This window comes from Carcharodon carcharias, chromosome 16 (assembly GCF_017639515.1).
Source record: "Carcharodon carcharias isolate sCarCar2 chromosome 16, sCarCar2.pri, whole genome shotgun sequence".
Taxonomy (NCBI): domain Eukaryota; kingdom Metazoa; phylum Chordata; class Chondrichthyes; order Lamniformes; family Lamnidae; genus Carcharodon; species Carcharodon carcharias.
Genome location: NC_054482.1, coordinates 77,637,368 through 77,664,912, shown reverse-complemented (window position 1 = coordinate 77,664,912; position 27,545 = coordinate 77,637,368). Strand labels below are relative to the sequence as shown.

At 44.9% G+C, this 27,545-nt stretch overlaps 1 protein-coding gene and 1 non-coding gene across 2 annotated transcripts in view; both read right to left on the bottom strand.

The window, feature by feature from the left end:
• Positions 1 to 27,545, bottom strand: part of pik3r3b (phosphoinositide-3-kinase, regulatory subunit 3b (gamma)) — a 610,777-nt gene that overhangs the window by 238,804 nt on the left and 344,428 nt on the right. Inside the window, exon 6 of the mRNA XM_041207743.1 lies at positions 2,540 to 2,741. Within this exon, the coding sequence (XP_041063677.1) occupies positions 2,540 to 2,741 (202 nt within the window). The remainder of the gene's footprint in view (positions 1 to 2,539; positions 2,742 to 27,545) is intronic.
• LOC121289477 lies at positions 17,342 to 17,505 on the bottom strand. The gene has a single exon (XR_005945576.1). It is a non-coding gene; the product is annotated as a U1 spliceosomal RNA (small nuclear RNA).

Here is a 27,545-nt window from a genome sequence, read left to right as displayed (position 1 = left end):
TTTATATTCTGCTAGATGACAGAAAGTTTCTCACTTTTGAACCTAGTGTTAACTCACTATTAACACATTAATCTAATGATGTCATGAATTTGGAGTGCTACCAAGTCTACTATCTCCACTCATGAAAAGACTGAGCTAAATAAAATGTCTACTCTTCAATTTCAAAGTTCAAAAGAAAGGTATAGAAGATTGTGAGAGACAGGTCTTTTTGACGATTCTGTGACATTTTATAATTATAACATAATATTTTATCAACTGTGGAAATTACCTCTGTCCACTATATGTGGTGAAATCATAAAAGTATTTACAAGAAAACTATGTTTATAATTTCACTATAGCTCCAGTCAGAGGAATGGTGAACTCAGTCTTCTCTCATTCTATGGCACAGCCCTGATATCAACCTTTTGATTGTTTCTTACACTTTAATTTTTAACCTAACTAGTATGTACAGAATGACAAAAGAAAATACTGTGGATGCTGGTAATCCAAAATTAAAACAAAGTGCTGGAAAAACTCAGTATGTCTGGCAGCATCTGTGGAGAGGGAAACAGAGTTAATGTTTTGAGTGCATATGATTCTTCTTCAGAGCTTGAAGCTCAGAGCTCATAGGCAGAATTTTGCCGTCAGCGATCAGGAGGCGGGGCCTGCTCACCGACGCGTAAAATGAAGCAGAATGATGTCGGGCGGACCCCCCAACATCATCCTGCTCCATTTAAATTTTCAGGAAGGCAGGCCCGCAACAAAATCAGCTGCAGGCCCGCCGACCTGTCAATGGCCAATTGAGGCCATTGACAGATCAATTAAAGTACTTAGCGTACCTGCCCGTCTAACCTTAACGTTGGTGGGCAGACCAGGAGCCCCGGCGGTAAACAGATAAAACATGAAATCTCATCTATGTGCGGGATGAGGTTTCATGCAGGGTTTTAAAATTTTTAATAATGTTATTATGTTAATTATGAACATGTCCCATGAGGGAAACATGTTAGGGAATTTTTTTTTTCTATTTTAAATATTTTTAGTAGCGATCTCCCTGAGGCAGCACTTAGCCTCAGGGAGATGTGCACTCTATCATGTGCATGCGCAAAAGAGCGCACTCTCGCTTTTGGGAAATCCCCTCCGTCCGCACAGGAAGCTTCCCGCCGGTCGTCACACTGGACTGGCCTTAATTGGCTGCCCACGTAAAATGGCGGCGGGGCCTGCTTCTCCGGCGGGGATCATCTCCCTGCCCGTCAGAGATTGGGTTGGGCCCGCCCGCCCAACAAGCAGAAAATTCTGCCCCATGAGTTCTGAAAAAGAATCATAGGAACTCAAAGCAATTCAAGTTTCTCTCTCCACAGATGCTGCCAGACCTGCTGAGTTTTTCTAGCACTTTGTTTTTATTATTGAATAATAGGCCTTAAACACTTACAAAATAAACACAGCAAATTACTGTTAACGATGTTATGCCCATTAATTATAAAGTCAATAATAGACTAACACTGACACAATATAAGCATAATTTTGATCCAACATACCAAAGCAAATCCCATGCATTGCTATCTTATATAACTCTAATGCCATGTATGATTCTGAAATAGGAAATCGCAGTCCAACCATAAAGCATGAATACACACTTGGTGGAGAATGCAAATCACTCTTAAAATTCTCTGAGATATCTCAGCATTTTTGCATTAAACTGATGTTTTCCATAAGCTTTTTATAAGTATGAAGCATTGAGTGAATTGATTAGTAAATGGGCTCTTGTACACAGATTAACATATTTGCTTGTATTTATATGGAAGGGAATGGGCGATTTTTATCTGCCTACTGCCCCATTTTCAGACTGAACAGAATTCAATTTTAAAACATAATTACTGCTCATTTTTCACCCAAGGCTCGGCCGACTCAATTTTTGTCCAATGCAATTGGTTGTTCTGCATCCTTTAATGGTCCAACTGCAGGTTGTTTAGAAAAGATGCTTTCCCGGCCCCAACAGAAATTTTCTGGCCTAATATTGGCCACTCTGTGACCATTGTCTGGACTGCCTCCTCAACAGCTTTTAAAGATTTACTCTCAGCTCTGAGGAACAACCAGTGGATTTACTACCTCCCTCCCATTGATGAGCTGTCCATTAGCATTCTTTTGGTGTTGGCAGCTCAACAATCAAATTGAAGATGCAACCATGAAAATGTTTCAGCACTTTTGCTAGTTCCATTGGGCAGATGATGCCAATGTTCCACTCAAGAAATCGGCTGAGTGGAATTTATGGAAAGCATGACCTAAACATAATTCTGATCAAAAGCCAAAATTAGCAGAAGGAATGAAGTTCAGATGGGGCATTCTGATCGCCAAACATGAATTCCCAAAATGCTCTTCCATTACACAAAAGTTTATGCTAAGATTGCTAGTATGTAAAATATAACCAATCAGTTCCATGTTTCTCTAGACTTAAGCTGTGCAGCAAAAATGCCACCCTTAGGAGATGTTATAGAAGTCCTTCTTCAGTCCTCAGACAAAGATTACATTTTTTTGCAAGTTATTGGTTTCCAAAATCATTTACCTTGATAGTGAATGCCTGAAGAAGACGTCACTGAAGATTTCGCCCAGAAGCCTTGGGGTGAGATGGTTTACGCCTTCACACTGACACACTTTACAGAAGTGCTTCACCAGACACTGCAGAATAAGGCAGTGTGGCTGAGGCAGGCTGGGAGATTCCACAATTCTTCTAATTTGCTGGACGCACTCATCAAGATTCTGGATTTCTGAATAACACAGATCAAGTTATGTTAGGGCCTGCTTTCAACATTGTTAAATATAAGAACCTCTTGGCTATGTATGGCGCAGCATAAACGTTCTGTAGTATCCCACAATATAGTATGGCACAGATACCTGTAATTTCCCCACAAAGAGTTCTGAATACGAGCAGTGCTTTGGAAAGGTGCATAACAAAAGGCCTAAGAATGGGAGAAAATTAAAATCAGAGAGTGGATCATACAGGGGCATCATCTTAGACCTCCTAATGGGTGGGATTTTCCAGCATCGCCCGCGGCAGGCATCATGACGGGCGGGAACGGGACATATTGGAAAAATCAGATTACTGCCGTCATAAAAGCAGTGCGGGATCATCCACTCCAGCCGTCAATGGCGGGCCGCAATTCCCAATGCAGCATTTTGGGGACGTTATTTTAATACATTTGCATCTCATTATAAGGACTGCTCGTTGGCATCATCCCCCCACATTGGGATCAAGAGGGCACATCGGCATCCAATTAGACTGATGTGTTTCACAACAGTGCACCTGGCGACCTGCACTTTGCTCGTGACTTCGAAGTTCGTTCGTCTACCTTCTATCGCGGCAACTCAGACTCAGCACCAGGCATCTCAGGCAGCACCACTTCGCTTTCAGGATGGGTGTCAGAGGCAAGTCTCTACCAGACCTACCAGCCCAGTGGTAAGGTGGGGGGTGGCTTTTAATGTACTGCAGGGTAAGGGCTCCACCGGGGAAGGGGGAAAACTGACCTGAGGCATGGGAACATGTTGCAGGGCAATGGTTCCACTGGAGGGTTGAGAAGAATGGGTAAGGTTGCACTCAAGTACATGACTGGGGAGTGGGAAAGTATCCTCAGTGCAGAACGGGGAGAGGGTTGGTTAGAGAATGACATAAGCGGCTTTGGGCCAGAATAGGAGGATCACTGAGTGAAGAAGCGCTTCATTGTTGAGCTTGCAAAGACTGTCCTTGTCTCAGTCCAGGCAGGGGGAGGGCACGTCAGTCCAGTGTCGGTCGTGTCCAGCATGTTGTACACAGGGTGTTGTCTTAACATCACGCTCGTTGAACCAGGGGGTTTCTGGCATTATGCTGAGCCTCAGATGGCACACTTAGTCAAGGGAGGCATCTGCAGCCTTTAGATGGGGAAAGGGTATTTTGGGTGCATTCAGGGGTGTCTGAAAGAGGGGGAGGGGCTTATATGTCAGGCTGCCTCAAGATGGGGAGGAGTAAGGGCCACATGGGCATAGGCACATCTACCTCACCATGTTCGGGGGTAACAAAGGGATACCCATCACAATCACTGTGGAATCAAGGAATACAGGTGGAGGATTGAGAAGTTCTAGGAGGGAGGGAAACCTGATCATTAAGCTCCTACAGGATGACGGGAGGGGTTTCCACACTCACAGGAAGGGTCCAAGGCAGTCTGGTAGTGAGACCTCAGCACCACCATCTTCCAACCTGCAACAATGGCGCAGGACAAAATTAAAATTAGGAGATACTCTGCTGATGAGAGCTCTGAAGGCCAATTGGAGGGTAGGTGCATGCACTGGCGGTGGGGGAGGGCAGTCAATTAAAAGGGCACCCAAATGAAATGTGTATTCCCAAATGAGGAGAGATTCACAGCTGAGACATGTTAGGAGCCTTTCAGTGACAATGCAGGGAATCAGGAAAGTGAAGCTATGATAAACATTCATGCAAGACTAATCTCTTAAATTGACACTAATCAATCTCCTTGTATTAACCCCTTGTTCACAGCATGGAGATTCCCCAGAGTGACAACTCACTCTAGAGTAATTTAGCGATTGGACAAGCTTCAGATGAATGTTATAATTGTATAATTCACGGAAGAGAAGCTTCAGTCCTCCCTCAAATAATCTCAGTTCCTGACTAAACATTTTCCCTCGTGTATTCCAAAGAGTATGGTATTAGAATGAATGAGGATCCTAACACCTGGCCAAAGCAATCTCCTAGCAGTTGGTTATGTAAAGGGGGTGGGAGGCGGGAAGGCACACACCTTGAAATGAACCCTGTGCTGGCCTGGATTTTTGGGGTGATTAATTTCTGACACGGGAACAAAGCCCTTGAACCCACATTCACCGACAAATCATCGATAGGAATAAGACCTTTGCAGGACCATGCTGATTCATGCCTGTTTCTCATTGATTTTGCAGAGAGGAGACCATCTGGAAGATGGAGGCTGGATTTACTGCTGCCTATGTAATTGCATACAGGCAAGAGAGAAGAAGGAGCAGATTGGGATGGGGGCGCTTGGTTCGCCAAAGGGAGGATCTAAACCCTTAAGACCAAGGGGCAGCTGAGCTCCCTCTGGATGCAGGGGATGAGGCTCACAGATAGGTTGTGTGTAGGTGCTTCACAAGACTGAGGGTGTACAGAACTCACATGTCTTATCTGCAGTTGAGTGATAGACTGTGTTGCCGACGCCTCCGCATGTGCAGGGATCTGGTGACTGAAATCTGCCACATTCTCCAGGAATTGGCACCAAGGGGGCTGGGAGGGCTTCCATTGCCACTGGATGTGAAAGTACCCGCCACACTGAACTTCTACGCAAGAGGCTCCTTCCAGGGCTCCCCTGGGGACCTCTGCAGGATCTTTCAAGCATCCACATGCAAATGCATTCATGAGGTGGCAGATATGATTTTTGCCAAGGCCTACAATTACGTCAACTTCAATAGAGATCAAGCAAGTCAGGTCATTACAGCAGTGGGCTTTGCAGCGATTTACAGATTCCCACAGGTGCAGGGTGCCATCAACTGCACCAATGTGGCTATAAAAGCCCCTTGACAACAGGCCATCCAATACACACATCAGCAGGAAAGGCTTCCGCTTGCTCAATGTACAGCTGGTCTGCGACCATAAGAAACTTATCATGTAGGATAGCGCCAACTACCCAGGAAGTGTCCATGACTCATACATCTTGAGTAGATTGCAGATCCCAGATGTCTTCAAGGGACCACACAGGATCCAGGGTTGGTTCCTCCGTGTCAAGGGGTACCAGCAAAGGACATGGCTGACGACACTTATGAGGCTGCCTCAGACTCCTGCAGAGAGAAGGTAAAACAATGCTCATGCCTTTACCTGAGCATTGGTGAAGCAGACCATTGGCATCTTACAGATGCAATTCCCATGCCTGGACAGATCTGGCATAGCTGTCCAGTACTCACCCCAGAGGGTGTCATGGATCATCATGGCTTGCTGCGTCCTACACAACCTGGTGCTGCAAAGGAGGAGGACTTGCCAGATGCCGATTTGGAGGAGCTGCATGTCTCCTCCAATGAGGAGGACATCAAAGGATGTGAGGGCGTAGGGTTTGATGAAGCCAAGGCTGCAGGGGAAGAGGCCATACCATGCGTCAGAAGAGGCAGGCGTGTGCATGAGGCCCTCATAGCCACCAGATTCCATGAGGAGGATGATGAGTTGCAGTGAGTACCCTCTTGGATAAGAGTCCTCCATCATGGGCCACCATGAACACCAGCGTTGCTATTCCTCTCATCTCAACCATGCACTTCAATATGACAGTGAATAGTTACGCATCAGGCTCACAATGTTCTGATCCTTTGAAGGATGATGACGCCTCGGGAGCATGTGTCCTTGCTGAGATGAGGTGCTAAATGGAGGAGGGAATCCCGGCATCAGACAGTAAGTGCTGCCTCTTCAGTGTCTCTCCAGCATCCCAGCCACAGCGGCAGCCTACAAGAGGCAGGTGCTGTACCACTATCCTCAGTGGACTCGTAGCTGTATGCCTTCAATCTGACAAAGCTCCTCAAGGAGAAGCATCTCCCATAATGGGATAATGTATTCTGTACAATATTTATGGTGAAACTGATAGGTGACATGTGGGCCAAGGCATCCGAGGACATTCCACAAGTGTGCGTGTATTCAGAGCTGACTCCGTCATCTGTGTCACCTTCTTCTCTATTACATTAACATCCGGTGCTCTCAGTTTGGGTTCCTGACCTGCTTTTACCCTCACCTCACTATGCATGTGGACCACCTGAGGATGACGACATTCAACCACTTGCGTGCCAGTCATTAAAATGCCTCCTCTTTAAGAGACACATTGTGCCCCATGGCCAGCCTTGGTCCTTGCGAACTCCAAAATGCCCAGACATCATGAGTTCTGTACATCAAGGTGATGAGTCATTGCTGATAAAGCGCAGACTTCATCTTCAGTACATCCTCGCTCCTAACCCATTGCTCCCCTCAGCTTTGTCTAAAGCTTCCAGAGCATGCTTAAAGGCTCCACTAATCACCAGATATGACCACTTGCAATTAGCATCACTCGTCTCAGCAAGTTTTTAGGTGATGGGATGCACAGCGCTGCATCCCAACATTGTGATAAGAGCCTTGTGGCTGCAATGCAGACAATTACAGGTTGAGAAACACTTAAGGTTGTAGGTTCGAGTGCCAGGGCAATAATGTGGCTGAGAAGGGCACAGCTTCAGTATCCACATATTGGTGAGCTTAGCAGATGTACACTCAGAAAGTCGGAAACATGGTTGGCAGACAGGAGCACACACGAGCTCTGAATATGGGCATATAGCATGAAAACCCTGCCAGATGACAGAAAGCACATGGAGTTGCATGATATATGGCCCTTCCCCATGCATAAACACATCTCTCCTTGCACACTGCACCTTCAACTTTCAAGAATGCAGATGAGATAGGAGAACACCTCTGCCTCAATCTTACACAGCCAAGAATAAACAAGACATGACCCTGCAAAGCATATGAATGAGACTCGTTCCACAAACATACTTAACATTAAGATCAAGGCCTCACTGCTGCTGAGAATGACCTGGAAAGGGGCCACACAATGTGGCGATATGAAAGCATAGTACATAGACGAGAATCCCATGATAGCAACATCTGGGAGGGATGGCGGGGGGGGGGGGGGGGGTGGGTGGGGGTGGGGGTCACCATGGTATCACACCTGATTGACAGCAACACAGCTCATCATAAAAGGAAGATGTGAGAGGAGATGTGAAATGGGTGGTATTCTATTTACATTGGTGAACATTATATATATATGTTGTAAACACTATGCCACCATTGTGCTCCTAATTTTTTTTTAACTTTCCTAACCCTACCACTATGTCTGGGTGCAAGCCTGACATCCAGAACAAAGGTAGAGGCAGCCTGCTGACTGCTATACCCTGTTATCTGTGATGATTTTGGCAGGCGTCCTCTGGACGGCCAAGACCTGGAGGGCCCCAGCCTGCTTTGGGTATCCTGCTGTGGGGCAGGTGCACCCTCCTTGGCCTGTGGAGCTGGGGGTGATAGGGTCACAGGAAGAGAACAGGGATTGGCTAAGAGACTCCTGGAGTCACCTGGGTGGATGGCCACAGGGTGTCGAGCTGCTGGTTCTCCTCCCTATGGGTGCCCCAGGGCCCCTGGCTGACTCCTTGAGAAGAGGTACCTGGAGTGAGAGCGAGGTACCCGCCTCCTTTTGTATGTCCGCTGATGGATGCTAGTGAATGGCTAGTAATGGAGTGCAGATCCTGCACCAGTGCAGGACTGATGTCCTGCACTAAGGTCTCCATGGTGACCAGCATCCTGCCAGTGTTGACCTCGGTGTGTTGGTATGCCAGCGCTATCACCTCAGAATGAACGAGGATGGACTCCAATGAAACCTGAAGAATGCAGCTGACATTCCTTCCTGATGTTCCCAAGATTGTCACTACAGCTTCACTAACTAATTTAGGTCTGGAGGCTCGCCATCTGACTTGGACTGAGCAGAATCCTGGCCTCCAGCAGTGCCGGTGACCCCATGCCTCTGCCTGCTGTGGACCAGATTGTATAATGTGCTCACCAGATTGTGACCCCAAACCTGCTGTAGAACTAGGTCCCACCAAGGTATGTGTCTCTGCATTGGTGGAGAATGTGGGTGAGCACCGTGACGCATCTTCTGCTGTGGTATCCTCAGGATCCTCATCCGAGGTGTTGTCAGAGCTCCAACTAAGGGCCTGGCTGGTTGAGACCGTTGGGAACTTGGCTGAGGTTCTTATGACAGAGAGATAATCAGTGCATGGCAGGCGACTCTAAAACAGGACAATGCACTGACAGTATAGTTGTCTTAGGGATGAGCTGGTGAAGGATCCTCATGTTTGCCACCAACCTCACCATCGCCACAGGCACAGTCCATGTCCTCTCCGACCAGCTCAATGACTCAGATTTTGAACTGAAGACCTTGAGTTCTGGCACTCCACCAGGTCTGGGACCTCTCCCTGTGATTGTGAACTATCTTATCCTGCATAGAGACAGGTGGACTGTGTGAGCAAGACACACACCAGGGCAGACGATAAGGGTGCCTGGCATGTGTGAATGATGAGGGGAATCATGGACGGGATGAGGATGAGATCTCCAGTGGAGATGAGGCCAGATGGATATGTGAGGGTGTGTGTGAGAGAGTGAGTGGTGATGTCCCTTGAGCTGGCAGTGAGCGAGATGCCAGTGAATGTGTGATGAGCTTGTGAGTTTAGAGTGATAAGATGATTGCCTTTCCCTGATGGCATGGATGAGATCATTCATCCTCTTTCTGCACTGGGTGCCTGACCTCTTCTGTGCAATGTTGGCACTGACCACCAATGCCACCGCCATCCAAGCCAGATTGGTGAGCTTGCTGGACCTCCTGCAGTCAGGGTGGGAATAGAGGGCATGGTGGTGGGCCTTGGCTGCATTTAAAAGATGTTCTAGTGAGGCATCACCGAATTTGGGAGCTGCCATCCTCTTGGCTTTCATGTCTTCAGTGGAGCAGTCCTGAACTGCAGACATCGAGAACTCTGTGCACGACTGCACTTTAAATATGGCGCCCAGAGCAAGGAAGCGGTGAGCTCACAGCAGGGCGGGTGAATCAGAGGCTGCCCGTCAGCAAGATGGCGTGTTTCCTGTGCGTGCATATTCAATGAAATGGGAAGCAGACAATATGGTGTGAAAACCTGCCACTGTGGCTGGCGAGTAAAACGCTGATTTTCGCACCTGCCACTACACATAATGCACTGAGGAGAAAATCCCGCCTTTTGGATCAGATTTGTTGCCCACCCTGATGTATAGACCAGGGAGAGCTGAAAGAGGGGAGCAGAGAAAACAAAACACTGTAATTTCCATTATTTGTGCTTCATTACATGTCATAACGCAGAATACAGTATTGAATGAGGTGTTTCACAACCCACTGACATCAATTAACTCCTTGCTGCCAGAGATCACCTTAACTGTTCAATGAAGATTAAATTCAATATATATTACTTGTACGATAATTTTCTTCTTTCCTGTAGCTATGATCTTGGTGTTCCATGTATGCAACAGCAAACTGGAAGAATCTTGAGTGTCTGTTAATTTTAATTATTCATAAAAGCAGTTAGCTTGTGATTGGTTAACTCGAAAGTGGGCCTTGGCTAGATTTTCATCTTTGCTTTTCATGTAGTTAGGAGCAGTAGGAAATTGACAGATCTCCTAGTGGAAACTGTATTCTGTTCATTTATGTAACATAAACTGGTTTGTTGGTTTGTTACTATGTCTTCTGTACAGGCAGGGGAATCACATGTAGTGGCATATGTGAAATTACAGTACCAAATAAATTCAGCAAGCGTGCTACATAATGACCCTTAGATCATGCTTTTGTCTAACTAGATTTCGAATAGTAAACAGCGTAATGTGGATCGTAGGTGATGCGAGGTCTATTCATTGGACTAACCTTGACGCTGAACTCCTATCCACTGACCTGCTGAATACCCACCAGACTACATGACTACCCCCAACCAGCCAACTATCCTCCCACCCAACTGCCCCCTGACCACCTGACTACCCTCTTGACCCGACACGACCAGACCCATGATACGACTAGCACCCCCCCCAGTGCCCAACTACTCCCCCGACCTGACATGAGTAGCCCCCGACTAGACTCAACCACAACCCCCAACCACCTGACAATCCCCCGACCTGACCTGAGTAACACCCGGCCATACCCACCAACAAACCAACTACCCTCCTGACCGACCCGAGCCTACCACACTCCTGACTAACTGACTATCCCCCCCCAACCTGACCTGACTACACCCCTGACCACCTGACTAGCACACTGACCCAACCTGACTACCCCCCCAATCCGACTACCCACCCACCTACCTATTCCCCTACCCACTTATCCACTTACCCTCACCTCACCCACCTACCCATTTACCCACCTCACCCACCCACCTACTCACCTCTACCATACCGTACCCCCTGCCCTCCCTCACCCACCTACCCACACCCACCTCACCCATTTACCGACTCATCAACTTATCCATTTACCCACAGAGACCACCTACCCACTCATCCACTCACCCATTCACTCACCTATTCACTATCATTCAAACTAGACCTTTAAGCTTACCATATGGCAACTAATGCCATCAAAAGGGGGCATGTCCTATCTTCCCCCCGACTCTACTCTGCTCTGACGGAATTCTCTGAGGGATGCTGTGCTCTACATTTCTGTGAAATGTGCAGCAATGTCGAGTTTGGAGGAATTTTCAAGCACAGCGGCAATCCGACGATCATTGCTTCTGCTCGGAAGTTCCAAGCCCAAATAATTCAAGCTCAGAGAAATGACTTCCAGGTTGATCATGTGTAACCATCAGTCCACACAGCTGTGTGCATGCCAGTACTTGTCACTTACTGCAGCCTGCATTATCAAGTCAAAGTCTGAAACACTAGCTTTCCTGCTATTTAATTTCTTTATTTGATGAGATTTAACTAAAAATACTGGGCAGAATTTTACATCCCGACCCGAGTGGGTACGAAATCGCGTGAGGTAATGTCAGGTGAACGTCCCGACGTCATTGCACACTCGCGCGATGTTTTGCTCGGCGGCGCCCGTAAAAGTCAGAAACATGCCCTCTGACAAGTGAGAGGGCAATTAAGCCCATGAATGGTGCAATTGTCCACAATTTCTCGTGGCCCATACAACCCGGTTGGCGGATGGGCGATTTGGCCAGGCGGGCTTTGCAATTTTCATCAAACCTCATCTGAGAGGGGGTGGATGAAATCTCTGTTAGGAAATAACATAAAAATAAATATCTGGGGATAGCGTTTTTACGAGGTATGCTTTCAGGTGCTTGATTGTGATGCATGGGCATTTTTTTTGCAGCCTTTTACACCCTTATTTAATTATTATCCGGTCTGCAGCTCCCTGAGGCAGCTGTCTGCCTTCAGGGAGCTCTCTCGCAGCACTCGCTCACACCCACTGTGAGGTCATTGCCCGCCCTTTTCCTGCTCCCATCCTGGCAGCGTGTTAATTGGCCAGCCAGCATGAAATCACAGCCGGGGGGGCCGATCGTGGTCGGCGGTCCGTTTCCCGGCCGCTCCCGGGCCCACCGATCACATTCACCCACCAAGGGTAAAATTCAGGCCATTGTTTCCATTTCAATTCCCTGAGTTTCACTCATGGTATTCCCCGTTTACTTGGTAATTGTTCTACACATATGGCTTGGCCTGCACATGTGGTCTACTTTTCCAATTGTAAACCTTGACAGCGAGTACTGGTTGACAGTTTAACTAGATTGGGCTTTACAGTTGAGCCCAGTTGGGTCCTCAGCTGATATCCACACAAAAGCCATATCAGAAGGGGTCTTGGATAGTCATCAAGAGCAGGAATCCTTGCCGGTTTCTGCTCTTTAACCAAGGTTGTAATGAGCTCTTTAACCAAGGTTGTAATGAGGTCTGGTGCCTGGCAGAACCCAAACTGAACATCAGTGAGCAGGTTATTTTTGAGTAAGTGCCACTTGGTAGCACTGTCGATGACGCCTTCTGTCACTTTTTGATGGTCAAAAACAAATTGATGCTGCTCCAATGACCACTCAGCTTGCTGTAGGGAGGCTGCCTCCATAAGCTGGCAGCCTCCAGACTTGATGGGAGTGGGGCACTCCACTGCCTGTGATGCCACAAAATCACCCTTAATTGGGGCCTTAGCCAGCATAATTGGCTTTCACTTATCTCTTCAAGAAACAAGGAAGACAGAAAGCAGGAAACTGCAGAGCAGTTAGCTTAATACCTGTTGTAGGCAAATTGCTGGAATCCATTATTAAGGAGGTTATAGCAGGACGCTTAGAAAATCTCAATGTATTCAAGCAGAGTCAATATAGCTTTGTAAAAGGGAAATCATGTTTAGCTAATTTATTGGTGTTCTTTGAGGATGTAACAAGCAACATGAATAAAGGGGAACCTGTGGATGTGCTGTACATAGTTTTTTAAAAATTTGTTCATAGGATGTGGGTGTTGCAGGCTATGCCATCATTTATTGCCCATCCCTAATTTCCCTTAAGAACTGAGTAGCTTGCTAGGCCATTTCAGAGAGCATTTAAGAGTCAACCACATTGCTGTGGGACTGGAGTCACATGTAGGCCAGACCGGGTGATGACAGCAGGTTCCCCTCCCTAATGGACACTAGTGAACCAGACAGGTTTTTACAACAATTGGCAATGGTTTCATGGCCACCATTAGACTTTTAATTCCAGATTTTTTTATTGAATTCAAATTCTACCATTCCATGATGGGATTCAAACCTGGGCCCCCAGAGCATTACCCTGGATCTCTGGATTACTAGTCCAATGACAATACCATTACGCCACTACCAGGAGACATTTGATAAGGTATCACATTAAAGGTTACTACGCATAAATAAGAGCTCATAGTGTAGGGGGTAACACATTAGCATGGATAGAGGATTGGTTAGCTAACAGGAAACAGAGTAGGTATAAATCGGTCATTTTTGGATTGACAAGATGTGACAAGTAGAGTGCCACAGGTATCAGCGCTGGGGCCTCAACTATTTACAATTTATATCAATGGCTTGGATGAAGGGACCATATATATGGTTGCTAAATTTGCTGATGACACAAGATAGGTAGGACAGTAAGTTGTGCAGAGCATACAAGGAGTCTGCAAAGGACATAGATAGATTAAGTGAGTGAGCAAAAATTTGAGTATAATATGGGAAAATGTGAACTTGTCCACTATGGCAGGAAGAATAGAAAAACAGCATATTACTTAAATGGAGAGAGATTGCAGAACTCTGAGGTACAGAGGGATCTGGGTGTCCCGATACCTGAATCACAAAAAGTTAGTATGCGGGTACAGCAAGTGATTGGGAAGGCAAATGGAATGTTGTAGTTTATTGCCAGGGGAATAGAATATAAAAGTAGGGGTGTTTTGATGCAATTGCACAGAGCATTGGTTAGACCACATCTGGAGCACTGTGTACAGTTTTGGTCTTCTTATTTAAAAAAGGATATAAAAGAAGCAGTTCAGAGAAGGTTCATTCGACTGATGCTTGGAATAGGGACGTCATCTTATGAGGAAAGGTTGGACAGGCTGGGCCTGTATCCATTAGACTTTAGCAGAATGAGAGCTGATCTTATTGAGACATATAAGATCCTGAGGGGAATTGACAGGGTGGATGCTAAAAGAATGTTTCCCCTTGTGGGAGAAACTAAAATTAAGGGACACACTTTAAAAATCAGGGGTCTCCCATTTAAGACAGAGATGAGGAGAAATGTTTTTCTCTCAGAGGGTTGTGAATGTTTGGAACTCTCTTCTCCAGAGAGTGGTGGAGGCAGGGTGATTGAATATCTTTAAGGCAGAGGTAGATAGATTCTTGATTAACAAAGGAGACGAAGTTTATCAGGGGGTAGCTGGGAATTTGGAGTTGAGGCCATACTCAGTTCAGCCATGATCTTATCAAATGGCGAAGCAGGCTCGAGGGGCTGAATGACCTACTCCAGCTCCTAATTCCTATGTTCTTATGTACCTTTCTCTGTGGAACAGGGAGCTGACCCCATTCACAGCCAACCCCTGGGAAAGTTCCCCAGAAGTGGGAATGTCGAGTAGCCATCCCAACTCAGCTCCCTCCTACTTTCCTGACTCCACCACCTCCAAGCCCACCATTGTGAGGCAGTGAACTTCAGCCTCATGCCGTGGGCATATACGAACAGAATTGGTAACAAGTATTTCATCCTCTCAAATACAACAAACAAGAACAATAATTTTAACATCAACAGTTTGCATTCATATAGCATCTTTAATGTAGAAAGATGCTCCGAAGCACTTCACAGAATCATAATCAGAAAAAATGGGCTTTGAGCTAAAGAAAGAGATATTAAGATGGGTGATCAAAAAAATTGGACAATGCGGTGGGTTTTAAAGAGAATTGCAAAGGAACAGAGGGAGGTGTGAAAGAGAAGGGCTTTAGGGAGGGAATTCCAGACTGCGGAGTCCAGGTGGCTGAAGCCACAGCTACCGAGGAGGAAGACATGAGTTTTGAGTCAGAGCAATGAAGCCCTCTCAGGACGGGAGGTGGGGCAGTGGGTGCAGGGCTGGAAGAGAAAGGAAGAGGCGAGGCCGTGAAGTGTTTTATACATAGGATAAGAATTTTGAATTTGAGAGATGATGGACCAGTGGCCAATGTAGGTTAGCAAATACAGGGGTGTTGAGTTAGCTGGACTTGAAGCAGGGTAGGATATGGCAGACAACGTTTAGATAAGCTGAAGTTTTTTGAGGACGGGAGGATGGCCAGGAAAGGACTGGAATAGTCGAGTCTGGAGGTGATAAAGGCATGAAGCAGGGGCAAATGTTACTGAGATCAACATAGGCAGCTTTGATGTCTTGTATGTTTCCAATAATAAAGAATTCAAATCAATTATATAAAAGACATACATTTTTGTCACATCGTCAATAATTTTTCCTTAGGGTGGATAATCTGTAAATGACTTGTAGCAATCAAGACAGACTGGAAATTTTAGGAAAGTTAAGAGAAGTAATAATATGAAAGCAGATATGTTCTGAGGGGAGAGCCTCAGTGTTGGAGCCCCTACTGCGTTTTATCAAGATTCGGAAATAAAATGCAACTGCAGATGATACTGAACTGGGAGGAAAGGAGGGCAAAGTCTAAACGAATGGATTGTTTACTTTGACATCAAACTATAACTGCTCCCCTAGCCATACAAATAAAAAAGAATTTGAGCATGCCTCATTTACTCTGTGGATGGATTTGGTAACATTGAAGCAAGAATGCATGAGATTCGCAAATGCACAATTGTTTCAACAGTGGTTTTAGTGAAACTGCATATGAATGAAGCACAACCTTTCACAATTAATTTTGTCAGGGCCCTACCCTGTCTGGCTATGACCAAAATTGGTGAAGTTCCATACAGAGCAGTAATGTGGAAACCCAACTGCTGCCAATGTAAAGGAAGGCTGAGCGATCCATGGGCAGATCCATGACTGCAAATGTAAACCAAGGCTAGAATTGTCTCCCCGTTGAGCGGGGTTGTGCGGGGGCGGCACGGAACCTATCGGCGCCCCTGATTGGGTCCATGCCGCCATTTTACGTGAGCGGGCCTGCCCAGCTTGATGCGTGCCCTGAAGCGGGCGGGGGGGGGGGGGAGCAGTTCCCTGAGTTGGGGCCTGAGTCGCACATGCGTGTGAAAGAGTGCAGAAATCTCCCTGAGGTACAGAGCTGTCTCAGGGAGATTAGTTTAAGTTCCAAAAATCTTAATAAAGAAAATAAATTTAAGATATATCTCCTCATGTGACAGTGTCACATGAGCTGGGACATGTCAATGAACTTTGATGAAAAAATTTATTTAATTTATAAACCCTTCATGAAATCTCATCCCGCCCTTAAGGTTGGACGGGCAGCTTTCTCAATAGGCTTAATCAGTTCATTAATGGCCTTAACAGGCCGTTCGGCAGGTGCGCAGCCGACTTGGCCCCGCACCCACTCGCCAAGCCGAAGATTCAGCCCCGAGTGTCGCCAGTAGGCACTGTTTACCTTTGGCTTTAAAAAGCAGTTTTCATTGGAGGTACCCAAGGACATGCCTATCTGAGGAGGACTTCAATGTCTCCAGCAAGAAAATTGTTGACTCATGCTCACTTTACACTACAGGATTGTTTCTTTGTGCATTCTTGCTATTAGGGGCACTCCTACAAACACATAGGATTTTCCATTCTGCTGAGTTTTTCCAGGTATTTTTGTTTTTTGTTTCAGAATTCCAGCATCCGCAATATTTTGCTTTTATCTTAGGATTTTCCGTCCGTCAGGCGGGCGCGGCGGGCAGTCCCAGGAGCAGCTAGGAAACGGCCCACTGCCTGCGATTGGCCCTTGACTGTGATTTCACGCTGGCTGGCCAGTTAATGGCCAGCGAGCGTGAAAGGCACACTGAGGAGCTCGTTGCCGGGGTGGGGGCAGCAGGAGCGTGAGCGTTGAAGTCTGTGCGTGCACGAGGGAGCGCTTACTGAAAGCTCCCTGAAGCCACACAGCTGCCTCAAGGAGCTGAAGAATTGTGGATTCAAAAATAAAGATTTTAAGACTGAGAGAAACGTGTCCCCACATGTGACTCAGTCACATGAACAGGGACATATTAAAAATTACACTTGAAAATTTTAAATTTTTTAAAATCACTGTTGGAAACTTCATCCTGCCCGTGGATGAGGTTTCCTAAAAAATGCAAAGGTTGCCTGGCCAATTCGCCCGCCTGCCAACCGAATGGTTGAACGGACAGCGAAAAATAGATTTATTTGAAAAAAATGCTTTTTTTCCAGTGAAGAGCACGAACGCTGTCCCCCACTACCACAAATTTTGCAGTTGAGTATCCCGCATTTGGGGACATCGCAGGTTTCAGCACACCCGAAGTGCAATGGGCTAGCCTCGTCCTGGGAAAACCACCTTCAGGATCGTTGTCTCTCTCCTGCCAGGAAAATAGATTTAACTTAATTGATTAAGAGCCTCAATAGGCCTCTTAATTGCTGCTGACTCTCGTGCGCGCCTACCAACCAAAGTATTGTGAGAGTACGTGATGATGTCAGGATGCTTGCCCGATGTCATTGCGTATGATTTTACGCCTGTTTGGGTCAGGTGTGTGCCCACCCGACGAACGGAAAATCCTGCCCATAGAGATACTCCACACAAACAAATAGTTCCAATCATATTTACCTACCTGCTCCCATCTCACTTCAACCTTTTTCCTGCATCCACCTATCAAATCAAATTTTTATGTTGATATGGTATTGCTTTAGCCACTAACCCTTGAAGTGAATACAACAGTCTCACAACTCATTGTAAAGAGGTTTCTCCAGCTCTCTGTTCTGAGTTTCTTTTATTTAATTTTGTATCTACACCTCCTTGTCTTTAAGTCCTGTAGTGCAAAGAGGTCAGTCTATCTCATTCTCTCCCTCCACTTTGTTATTTTTCTTTTGCATCTGGTGGCAATATATATTTATTAATACCAGATGCAAATATTACACAGCAAATATTACAGTTACCATGTAGCAAAGCAGTGTTGGTTTTGCTTTAATTGATTTTTTATTTAAAGATTTGCTCAGATAAATATTTGATGCATAAAGTCAAAACGATATGGCTGTTAAACTATTGTATTTTAATAAACTGCTTCAGTAATGGTGCAAAGTAAACATGAAAAATTTTGCAGCCTCTGCAGTTCATGTTCATTATCGTAGACTTCTCTGGACATAGTAATATCCCCAGTGCCAACTTAATTGGAAATCAGACTAACTAACTTACTGTTGGACAGTTGCTTTCTCAGCCCAGTTCCACATTACCATTTGGGAAGGTATGGTGACCAGATGCATAGTTAAAAATAACTGCACATGTGCAAGCTTGTGCATGAGCAGCTGTCTTTGTGTTGTTCTGGCTGCTGTGGAATCTACACCACATTAGAACGTAGACAATTTCAAGTACCAGGACCTGAGCTGGTATTATAGAAATGCTTTCTAAAACAGCTCTAAAATATACACATAACATCAGTTTTATTTGACCATGTCTGGTGCTGCAACCAAATCTGATAAAGGGGTCAAAGGTACCATGTGTATGTTGAACTGGAAAGGTTTGTGATTGCCATTTAGCAGGGCAAAAGGGATTAATAGTGCATTTTCCATTAAAATTATAATGTACAAGGTTAAGCTCTGACTTAAAATTTGAGTTCTGAATTGAAGAGTTGGCTGTGGCTGGTTGCAGCACCCTAGCCACTGAGTCAGTAGATTATAGGCTCAGGCCTCACTCCAGAGACTTGAGCACATAATCTAGCTAGAAACTTCAGTGCAGTACTGAGCGAGTGCTGAACTGTCAGAGGTGCTGCCTTTTAAATGATATGTTAAACTGAAGCCCCTGTCTGCTTGCTAAAGAGATTGTAAAAGACCTCTTGGCATTATTTGAAGAACAGGAGAGTTCTCCCAGTGGCTTGGCCAACATTCATCTCTTAACAAAAACAAAAATACCTGGAAAAACTCAGCAGGTCTGACAGCATCTGTGGAGAGGGATACAGTTGACGGTTTGAGTCCGTATGACCCTTCATCAGAACTAAGACAAATAGAAATGAGATGAAATATAAGCTGGTAGAAGGGGGTGGGACAGGTAGAGCTGGATAGGGGGCCAGTGATAGGTGGAGGCCAAGAAGAGACTGCCAAAGATGTCATAGACAAAAGGACAAAGTGGTGTTAATGGTGGTGATATTATTAAAGGATGTACTAATATGGGCATTAAGGGTAGAAAGCAGGACAAGCAAGTGGCAGATGGCCCTAGAGGAGGTGGGGGGAAGGGATCAAAATGGGATAAAAAGTGGAGATGAAATAATAGATCAAAATAAATTTAAAAATAGAAGGGAAAAGAAAAATATATTTGTAAAAAAAGTTATAAATTATTGGAGAAAGGGGGATCGGAAAGGGCGTGGGGATGCAGGAGAGAGTTCATGATCTGAAATTGTTGAACTCAATATTCAGTCCAGAAGGCTGTAAAGTGCATAATCGGATGATGAGGTGCTGTTTCTCCAGTTTGCGTTGAGCTTCACTGGAACGTTGCCCCAGGCCAAGGTTGCACACGTGGGCATGAGAGCAGGGTGGTGTGTTGAAATGGCATCTTTGTCTATGACATCTTTGGCAGTGTCTTCTTGGCCTCCACCTATCACTGGCCCTCTATCCAGCTCTACCTGTCCCACCCCCTTCTACTAGCTTATATTTCATCTCTTTTCTATTTGTCTTAGTTCTGATGAAGGGTCATATGGACTCGAAATGTCAACTGTATCCCTCTTCGCAGATGCTGTCAGACCTGCTGAGTTTTTCTAGGTATTTTTGTTTTTGTTCCAGATTTCCAGCATCCGGAGTGTTTTGCTTTTATCTTTGCATTCATCTCTTAACTATCACCTAAAACATTTATTATTCATTTATTGTTTGTAGGATTTTACTATGCACAAATTGGCTACTATCTTTGCCTACACAATCATGGTGATTGCACATCTAAAAGTGAGATATCAGATGCAAAGCACTTTGTGAAATCTCAGCAAATTCTTTCTGTTTTGCATGGTGTTTAATTCAAGACCTTTCAAGCACAAGCATTGAGACTTTAAACATCTCAGGAAACACTGCAGCTATACACCAACATGTCTTCCTTACTTATTACTGAAAAACAGAAATCCTCACATTAGTTTTAACACAGTGCAATTTCTTCTCTGATATATTTTAATATTTGTGTGGGGTTTCTCAATTGAAAGGCTGATCACACTCATCCTAATCCTGAGCTAGTCCTGGATATAGATTTCAGGTACTTTAAGGCAATGTCCCAGATAATTAATTCAAGCAATCCATACAATTCGAAAAAAAAGTAACACTGTAGAATACTCCCTGGTAAAACAAAAATTGCAATTAACAGCTTGGTTGTTTCCAGTCAGATAACAGGCAATGCTGTGAAGCTTTAAGCAAATTTATATATGAATATTTAACATCATCGAGATCAGGAATAATGGAAGTTGCAATACATTGCATGTACAGGCAACTGACAGTCCAGCATTTAATAAAAATTATTTTGATCATCTGGATGGATTTTGCACCTAGCTCTTCTGAGGCAATACAAGTAACTTGTTTCTAAGTGATTTGTAAGCCTGAAAATCTAGCCAAACAAACGTTGACCTAATGAGTGGCTGTTTACGGAGAAAATGATGAACAAAGGCTGAATATCCTCTTCACACATCAAAATCTATTTCAGTTAGCTAGGTGTGGATTACATTACCCTTAGGGCCTCACATCAAAACCTTCTTAGCAGACACGTCAAATGCTGTGGCATTAATTTTAAAAATCACAACATCTAGATGTAACTATAAACTCAAATAATAATATATGATATAGAAATTCTTATGAGTTATAAATTTTCTTTTAACTTAATTTTGTTTAGCTGCTTGATGTGCTTTATGGAAGTTAAGATTGATTCATACTGTTCACTCATATCTGAACCCGTTTTAATGCATCAATTTCTATTTTCAGCTGTGGTAACCAAAATATTCCTTCCATTCCGAACTGGACTGATCATTAAAAAGTAAAGAAAGATCATATATTTTTATAGCATCTTTCATGACCTCAGGACATCCCAAAGTGCTTTACAGCTGATGAAATACTTCTTGGAGGCTTCTCTCTTTTGTAATATAGGATATTTTGATAGATTTGATAATGTAGTAATGTTTGATAGACCAGGGAGTCAAGGATTTTGGGGGGTGGGGGGAACTGGTGGGTAGACAAGAAAATGAAGTTGAGACCACGCTTAGTGGTCTTAGTACTTAGCAATAACCTGCTCACTGATGCCCAGTTTGGGTTCCGCCAGGGCCACTCAGCCCCTGACTTCATTACAGCCTTAGTTCAAACATGGACAAAAGAGTTGAACTCCCGAGATGAGGTGAGAGTGACTGCCCTTGACATCAAGGATGCATTTGACCAAGTGTGGCATCAAGGAGCCGTAGCAAAACTGGAGTCAATGGGAATCAGGGGGAAAACCCTCTGCTGGTTGTAATCATACCTAGACAGATGGAGATGGCTGTGGTTGTTGCAGGATAGTCATCTCAGTTCCAGGACATCAATGCAGGAGTTCCTCAGGGTAGTGTCCTAGGCCCAACCATCTTCAGCTGCTTCATCAATAACCTTCCTTCCATCATAAGGTTAGAAGTGGCCCATTTCGATCCCTTCCCCCCACCTCACCCCCACTAGGGCCATCTCCCACTAGCTTGTCCTGCTTGCTACCCTTAATGTCTCAATTAGCACATTCTTTAGATAATATCACCACCGTCAAACCTCTTTGTCCTTTTATCTATGACATCTTTGGCAATCTCTTCTTTGCCTCCACCTATCACTGGCCCTCTATCCAGCGCTACCTGTCCCAACCCCCTCTACCAGTTTATATTTCACCTCATTTCTATATTTCCTTAGTTCTGATGAAGAGTCATACAGACTCAAAATGTTAACTGTGTTCCTCTCCGCAGATGCTGTCAGACCTGCAGAGTTTTTCCAGGTATTTTTGTTTTTGTTTCAGATTTCCAGCATCCGCAGTATTTTGCTTTTATTTTAGAAGTGTAAATGTTCGCTTATGATTGCACAATGTTCAGCACCATTTGTGACTCCTCAGGCACTGAAGCAGCCCATGTCCAAATGCAGCAAGACCTGGACAATATCCAGGCTTGGACTAACAAGTGGCAAGTAATATTCGCAATGACCATGTCCAACAAGAGAGAATCTAACCATCACCCCTTGATGTTCAATGGCATCACCATCACTGAATCCCGCACTATCAACATCTTGGGGGTTACCATTGACCAGGAGCTGAACTGGACTAGCCATATAAATACCGTGGCTACAACAGCACGTCAGGCGCTAGGAATCCTGTCATGAGTAACTCACCCCCTGACTCCCCAAAACCTGTCCACCATCTACAAGCACAAGTCAGGAGGGTGATGGAATACTCTCCAGTTGCCTAGTTGAGTGCAGCTCCCACAAGCTGCCTTTACTCAGGAACCTTGACACCACCCAGGACAAAGCAGCCTGCTTGATTAACACCCCATCTGCAAACATTCACTCCCTCTAACACTGACGCACAATAGCACCAATGTGTACCATCTACAAGATGCACTGCAGGAATTCACCAAGGCTCCTTAGACAGCATCTTCCAAACCCATGACCACTACCATCTAGAAGGACATGGGCAGCAGATAGATGGGAACACCGCCACCTGGAAGGTCCCCTCCAAGTCACTCACCATCCTGACTTGGAAATATATTGCCGTTCCTTCACTGTTGCTGGGTCAAAATCCTGGAACTCCCTTCCTAACAGCATTGTAAGTGTACTTACACCACATGGGCTGCAGCAGTTCAAAAAGGCAGCTCACTAGCACCTTCTCACTGGGCAACTAGGGATGGGGAATAAATACTGGCCCAGCCAGTGATGCCCACACCCTGTGAATGAATGGAAAAAAAAGATCAGCCATGACCTTATTGAATGGCGGAGCAGGTGCAAAGGGGCGAATGGCCTCCTGCTCCCAAGTCCTATGTTCCTAAATGCAGCAACCGCTCTGTGCATTGTGATGCTCCAAATACAGCATTGAAATAATGGCCAGATAAGAGTTTTAACATCTCATCTGAAAGCACTCCAACAGTGCAGCACTCCCTCAATACTGCTACATGTTCTTTTCTGCATTAACCTCCATTAAGATTTATCTGTCTAACTGTATAATTGGTCCGGGTCTCACTAAAGTCTCTTTGAGCCATAGATCACCCTTCTTAATATCTCCTGATTTGACTTGCCATCCATTTTTTTGTCTCATTTCACCTCTGTGAATTACTTTGAGACATTCTTCTACATTAGAAGCACTAGACAAATTCTTGGTGCCATTGTTGAATAATCAATTGCCTTTCCGCTTCTTACCTGTTCACATAGCTTTAGGTCACAAACACATTTAATAATTCTACTAATGACATACGGCCATTTAAAAATGTGTGAATAAAAGTTTTATAATAGACCAGTGTTTTTTTTTTGGGAGATGGAGCTTTTCCTATTCATCACCATCCTAACTTCTGTTGCTGAACCAGTTGTCAATTTAATCTTCTCCGCTAATCTCACATGAAAAGCATCAGTGTTAAATACACGCTAACAATCATGAGAAAAGCTGAAAGATGCATTACAGGATAAATTCTGCATTCTCATGATTATAAACCACAGTTTTTCTGACCACAGAATTTGCTGAATTTGCCTTTACATATATTTAAAATAAGTTTTCTGAACTTTGTGAATGAAACAAAGAAATGCAACTGAATTAAGAACTTGTTTCTTATCAGGATAGTCTAATGATGTAATTTTCACCATTTCCATTTTACTGGACAAAAAAACTAAATTTCAGCTTCCTTTGTTCAAAGCTGAGAAATGCAATCAGTGCAATTGATAAAACACTCAATACCACCACATCAAATACATTTCATCATCACTATTTCTGCTTGCAAGACTAGCTCAATCTCAGTTATGATCTTGTGAGTCAGCCAGTTAGCTTTCCTCGTGAAAATATAAAATATAGTTCACCGAGGGGCACTGTTCAGTATATAAGATCCTACTTATCAGGTGAGATTTGCAAGGTTCTTGGTGAATCCAAGTTTATCAGAATTTGGTCAACTCAGATGAATGCTACCCATTCCATACGACTAGTGATAGGAGTGAAAACTACTGAGCTGCCAATAAAACTGGCATTTAAGAAAGCATAATTCAATTTGGATTCAACCAACTTTGCAAAGTCTCTGTATGTGGAAGGAATATAGGGAAAGCAACAAAGGGTAAAATAGAATGAAAATATTCAAGTGCAGATTGACTATGGGTCTGAGACCTATGCCAGGCTCCATAACAAAATATGGGGCTCCTGCCAGAGCACAGTTTCATGTCAGCATAGTGTATTATGACATAATTCATTTAATAATGAGTCTATGCATAAGCAATCCGCAGACCTATTTCATCATGTACAATCGTATTTTTAGAGATTGGGGTAGGGGTGAACTGGTGTCTTGTGTAATGGGCAGGGAGGGGTCTCAAATGTTCTTGGAACCCATGGCCCCTAGATTTCTAAATCCAGCTCTGAAAATGCCTGATTACAGGGAAAGAAATATTGAGAAAGATTGCATACATAGCAAAGTACATTTTCAGAGTAGTGCTCATTACATACAGAGAGACATCTTAAAGTGCTTTAAGGGCGATGGATAGTGCATGGACACCGAGGGGTTGGAGGAAATGGAAGAAGGTCTAGAGAGACAAAGGCATGGACAAAGGGGTGGGTCTTAAGAAGGTTTGTGAAGATGGGGCAGGTGGTGGAAAGGCTGAGAGAGTTTGGGGCACATGGGTGAGGGGAGACAGAGGCAGGTGGTAATGGTAGAGCTATGGATCAGAAATAGTTCCATATTGCAGGATCAAAGGGTGTTTGCATTGACATTGGGCTGGAAGAGATCACAGAGGTCAGAAGGAATGAGGCTGTGAAGAAATTTGAGGGTGAGGATAATAATCTTAAAGTTATTAAATAACCTCTGAGGCACAGGTTGATGATGGAGCTTGATAAGGTGAGGAGTGACAGGGGTTGTGGGTTAGGACAGGTATAAAGCCATTCTAGATGACAGTTTATGGATGGTAGAAGTGGGAAGTCTGGCAAGAAGGCATTGGAGAATTCCAGCCATGAGTTAATAAAAGCAACGATCAAGTTATCAGTGAGAGAGGGGTAGAAGTAGGGGCACAGGGTGATGTTCTAAGAAGTGACATCAGTCATGGATCAGATGTGGGGAGAAAAGCTGACCTCGGGCCACCTTTAGACCCATCCTATAGACTTGCACTTGTTGATAATCAAGGCATTGTTGAGGTGAATGTGCCGAGAAGGAAGAAGCCCATACAGACTCCGTCTGTAGTATCCTTGGGTGTGATTGCAAGACACCAAACTCTTCTTAAAAAAAACCTTGCATTTATGTAGCACTTTTCAAGATCACCGGAGGCCTTAAAATGCTTTACAGCCAATGAAGTACTTTTGAAGTGTAGACACTGTTGTGATGTAGGAAATGCAGCAGCCAATAATCACACAGCAAACCTCCACAAACAGAAATGTGATAATCTGTTTTTTGTGATGTTGATTTAGGGACAGATTTTGGCCATAGCACTGGGAATAAACCCCCTGCTCTTCAAAATGGTGTCATGGGTTATTTTACATCTACCTGAGCAGGCAGATTGTGCCTTGGTTCAACACCTCATTGAAAAGATGGCAGCTCCAGCACTCCCTCAGTACTGTATTGGAGTGTCAGGGTAAAGATTTGTGCTCAACTTGGAGTGAGACATGAACCTGGAACATCAGAGACAAGAGTGCTACCTACTGAGCTACAGTTGGCACGCAGGGTTGAATCTTCTAAGGAGTGGCAATCACTGTTGGATTGCCACTCTGCTCCTTTTTTTATATACAGCACCAGAGCACTGTATTTCTCACCTGGACTTCCAAAACGGGCCTCTTCAGAAGTGCGGAGCATACCTGTTCTAGAAGTCTCCCTTCATAACGCAGGATCATTGGAGAAAGCCAAGCAACACCGCATTTTTATAGCACCAGCTGCAGTATTTTGCTAAGTCTTCAATCACTAACACAGTTAAAAGTTTTAGGGCATTTAAACAGCATTTCATTGTGTTAGTGAATGAGTGTGAATGAAGTGAATGGGTAGGATGCCAGCTTGGGGGGGGTGGTAGATGGCAGCATGGGTAGGGTGGCAGGGTGGTAGGGAATCAGGTTGCATTTGGGGGAGGGAGCCAGAGGGTTGGGGAAAGAGTGGGAGGGAGTTGGAGGATCAAGGGGGAGGGGAGGTTTGGTGGGGTGTCTGAGGGTCAAGGGGGAGTCCGAGGGTCGAGGGGGAGTCGGAGGTTTGGGAGGGGATGGAATCCGAGGATCGAGGGGGAGTTGGAGTTTGGGGCGTGTCCGAGAGCCGAGGAGGAGTTGGGGGATTAGGGGGAGTACAAGGGTCAGAGGATTGGGGAGAGTCGTAGGGTCAGGTTGGTCAGAGGGTCAGGGGGCTGGGAGAGTTGGGGTTGGAGAGAAGTCAGGGGGTCAGTGGGGAACTGGTTGTTTAGTTATCCATGAGTTAGATATGGTCTTTTCCTATCCAACATTTCCCAGGTAACTATTTTGTTAAGTGAGTCGGAACCCTCCATAGTCTTTGACTCTAGCTCAGACTTGGAGACCTTTTCAAAGAGTTCAAGCTTCCCAGGCAATTCCCACGGAGTCCTTGCGTTGGGACTTCTGAATGCATCTTCCAAGGTACCTCCAGGGTATGGCCATCAGGAAGATCTGGGCCTCACTGTCACTTTACAGCACAATGAACAGAGTGCTTCCCAATGAAGAGAGAAGAGCCTGTAAATGTATAGGGTGGGATGGAGGATTGCAGAAATGTCCTCTGTTGAAATTTGCAAGGTCAATAGAAGGGCCATGAACCTTTGGGGGTTCAGCTAGACTGCATCACATTCAGGGCTGGCAGAAGACTGCTGGCCTAGAGTAGGAGCTTAGATGCTCCCCAATATCAGTAAGAAATTCTGTTGCTTCTAGCAACCCATTATCTTTGGGGGTCAGGGTCATAACACTAGTTTGGATTTGATCAGAAATGTTACCGATCAGTAAAGTACAATAAGCCTGCTAACAGGAACAATGTGGCACACTTTTTCATTTTCTGTGCTTTGAAAAAAGTTAAGAAATAGTTTAGAATTCATATAGATGTTATTCTGAAGATGTCTGAAAATCAGCATCAGGGAGACAAATATTACGGCCCAGGATATTGCCATACCACTATCTATCAGCTTTGATAATGTGATGCTCTAGGTTGGTGATAGCTTCACATATCCAGGCTCTACAATCACCAGCAATCTGTCAGTAGACGCTGAAATCGACACACACATCGCCAAAGCTGCAGCTGTTATGTCCAAGCAGCGAAAG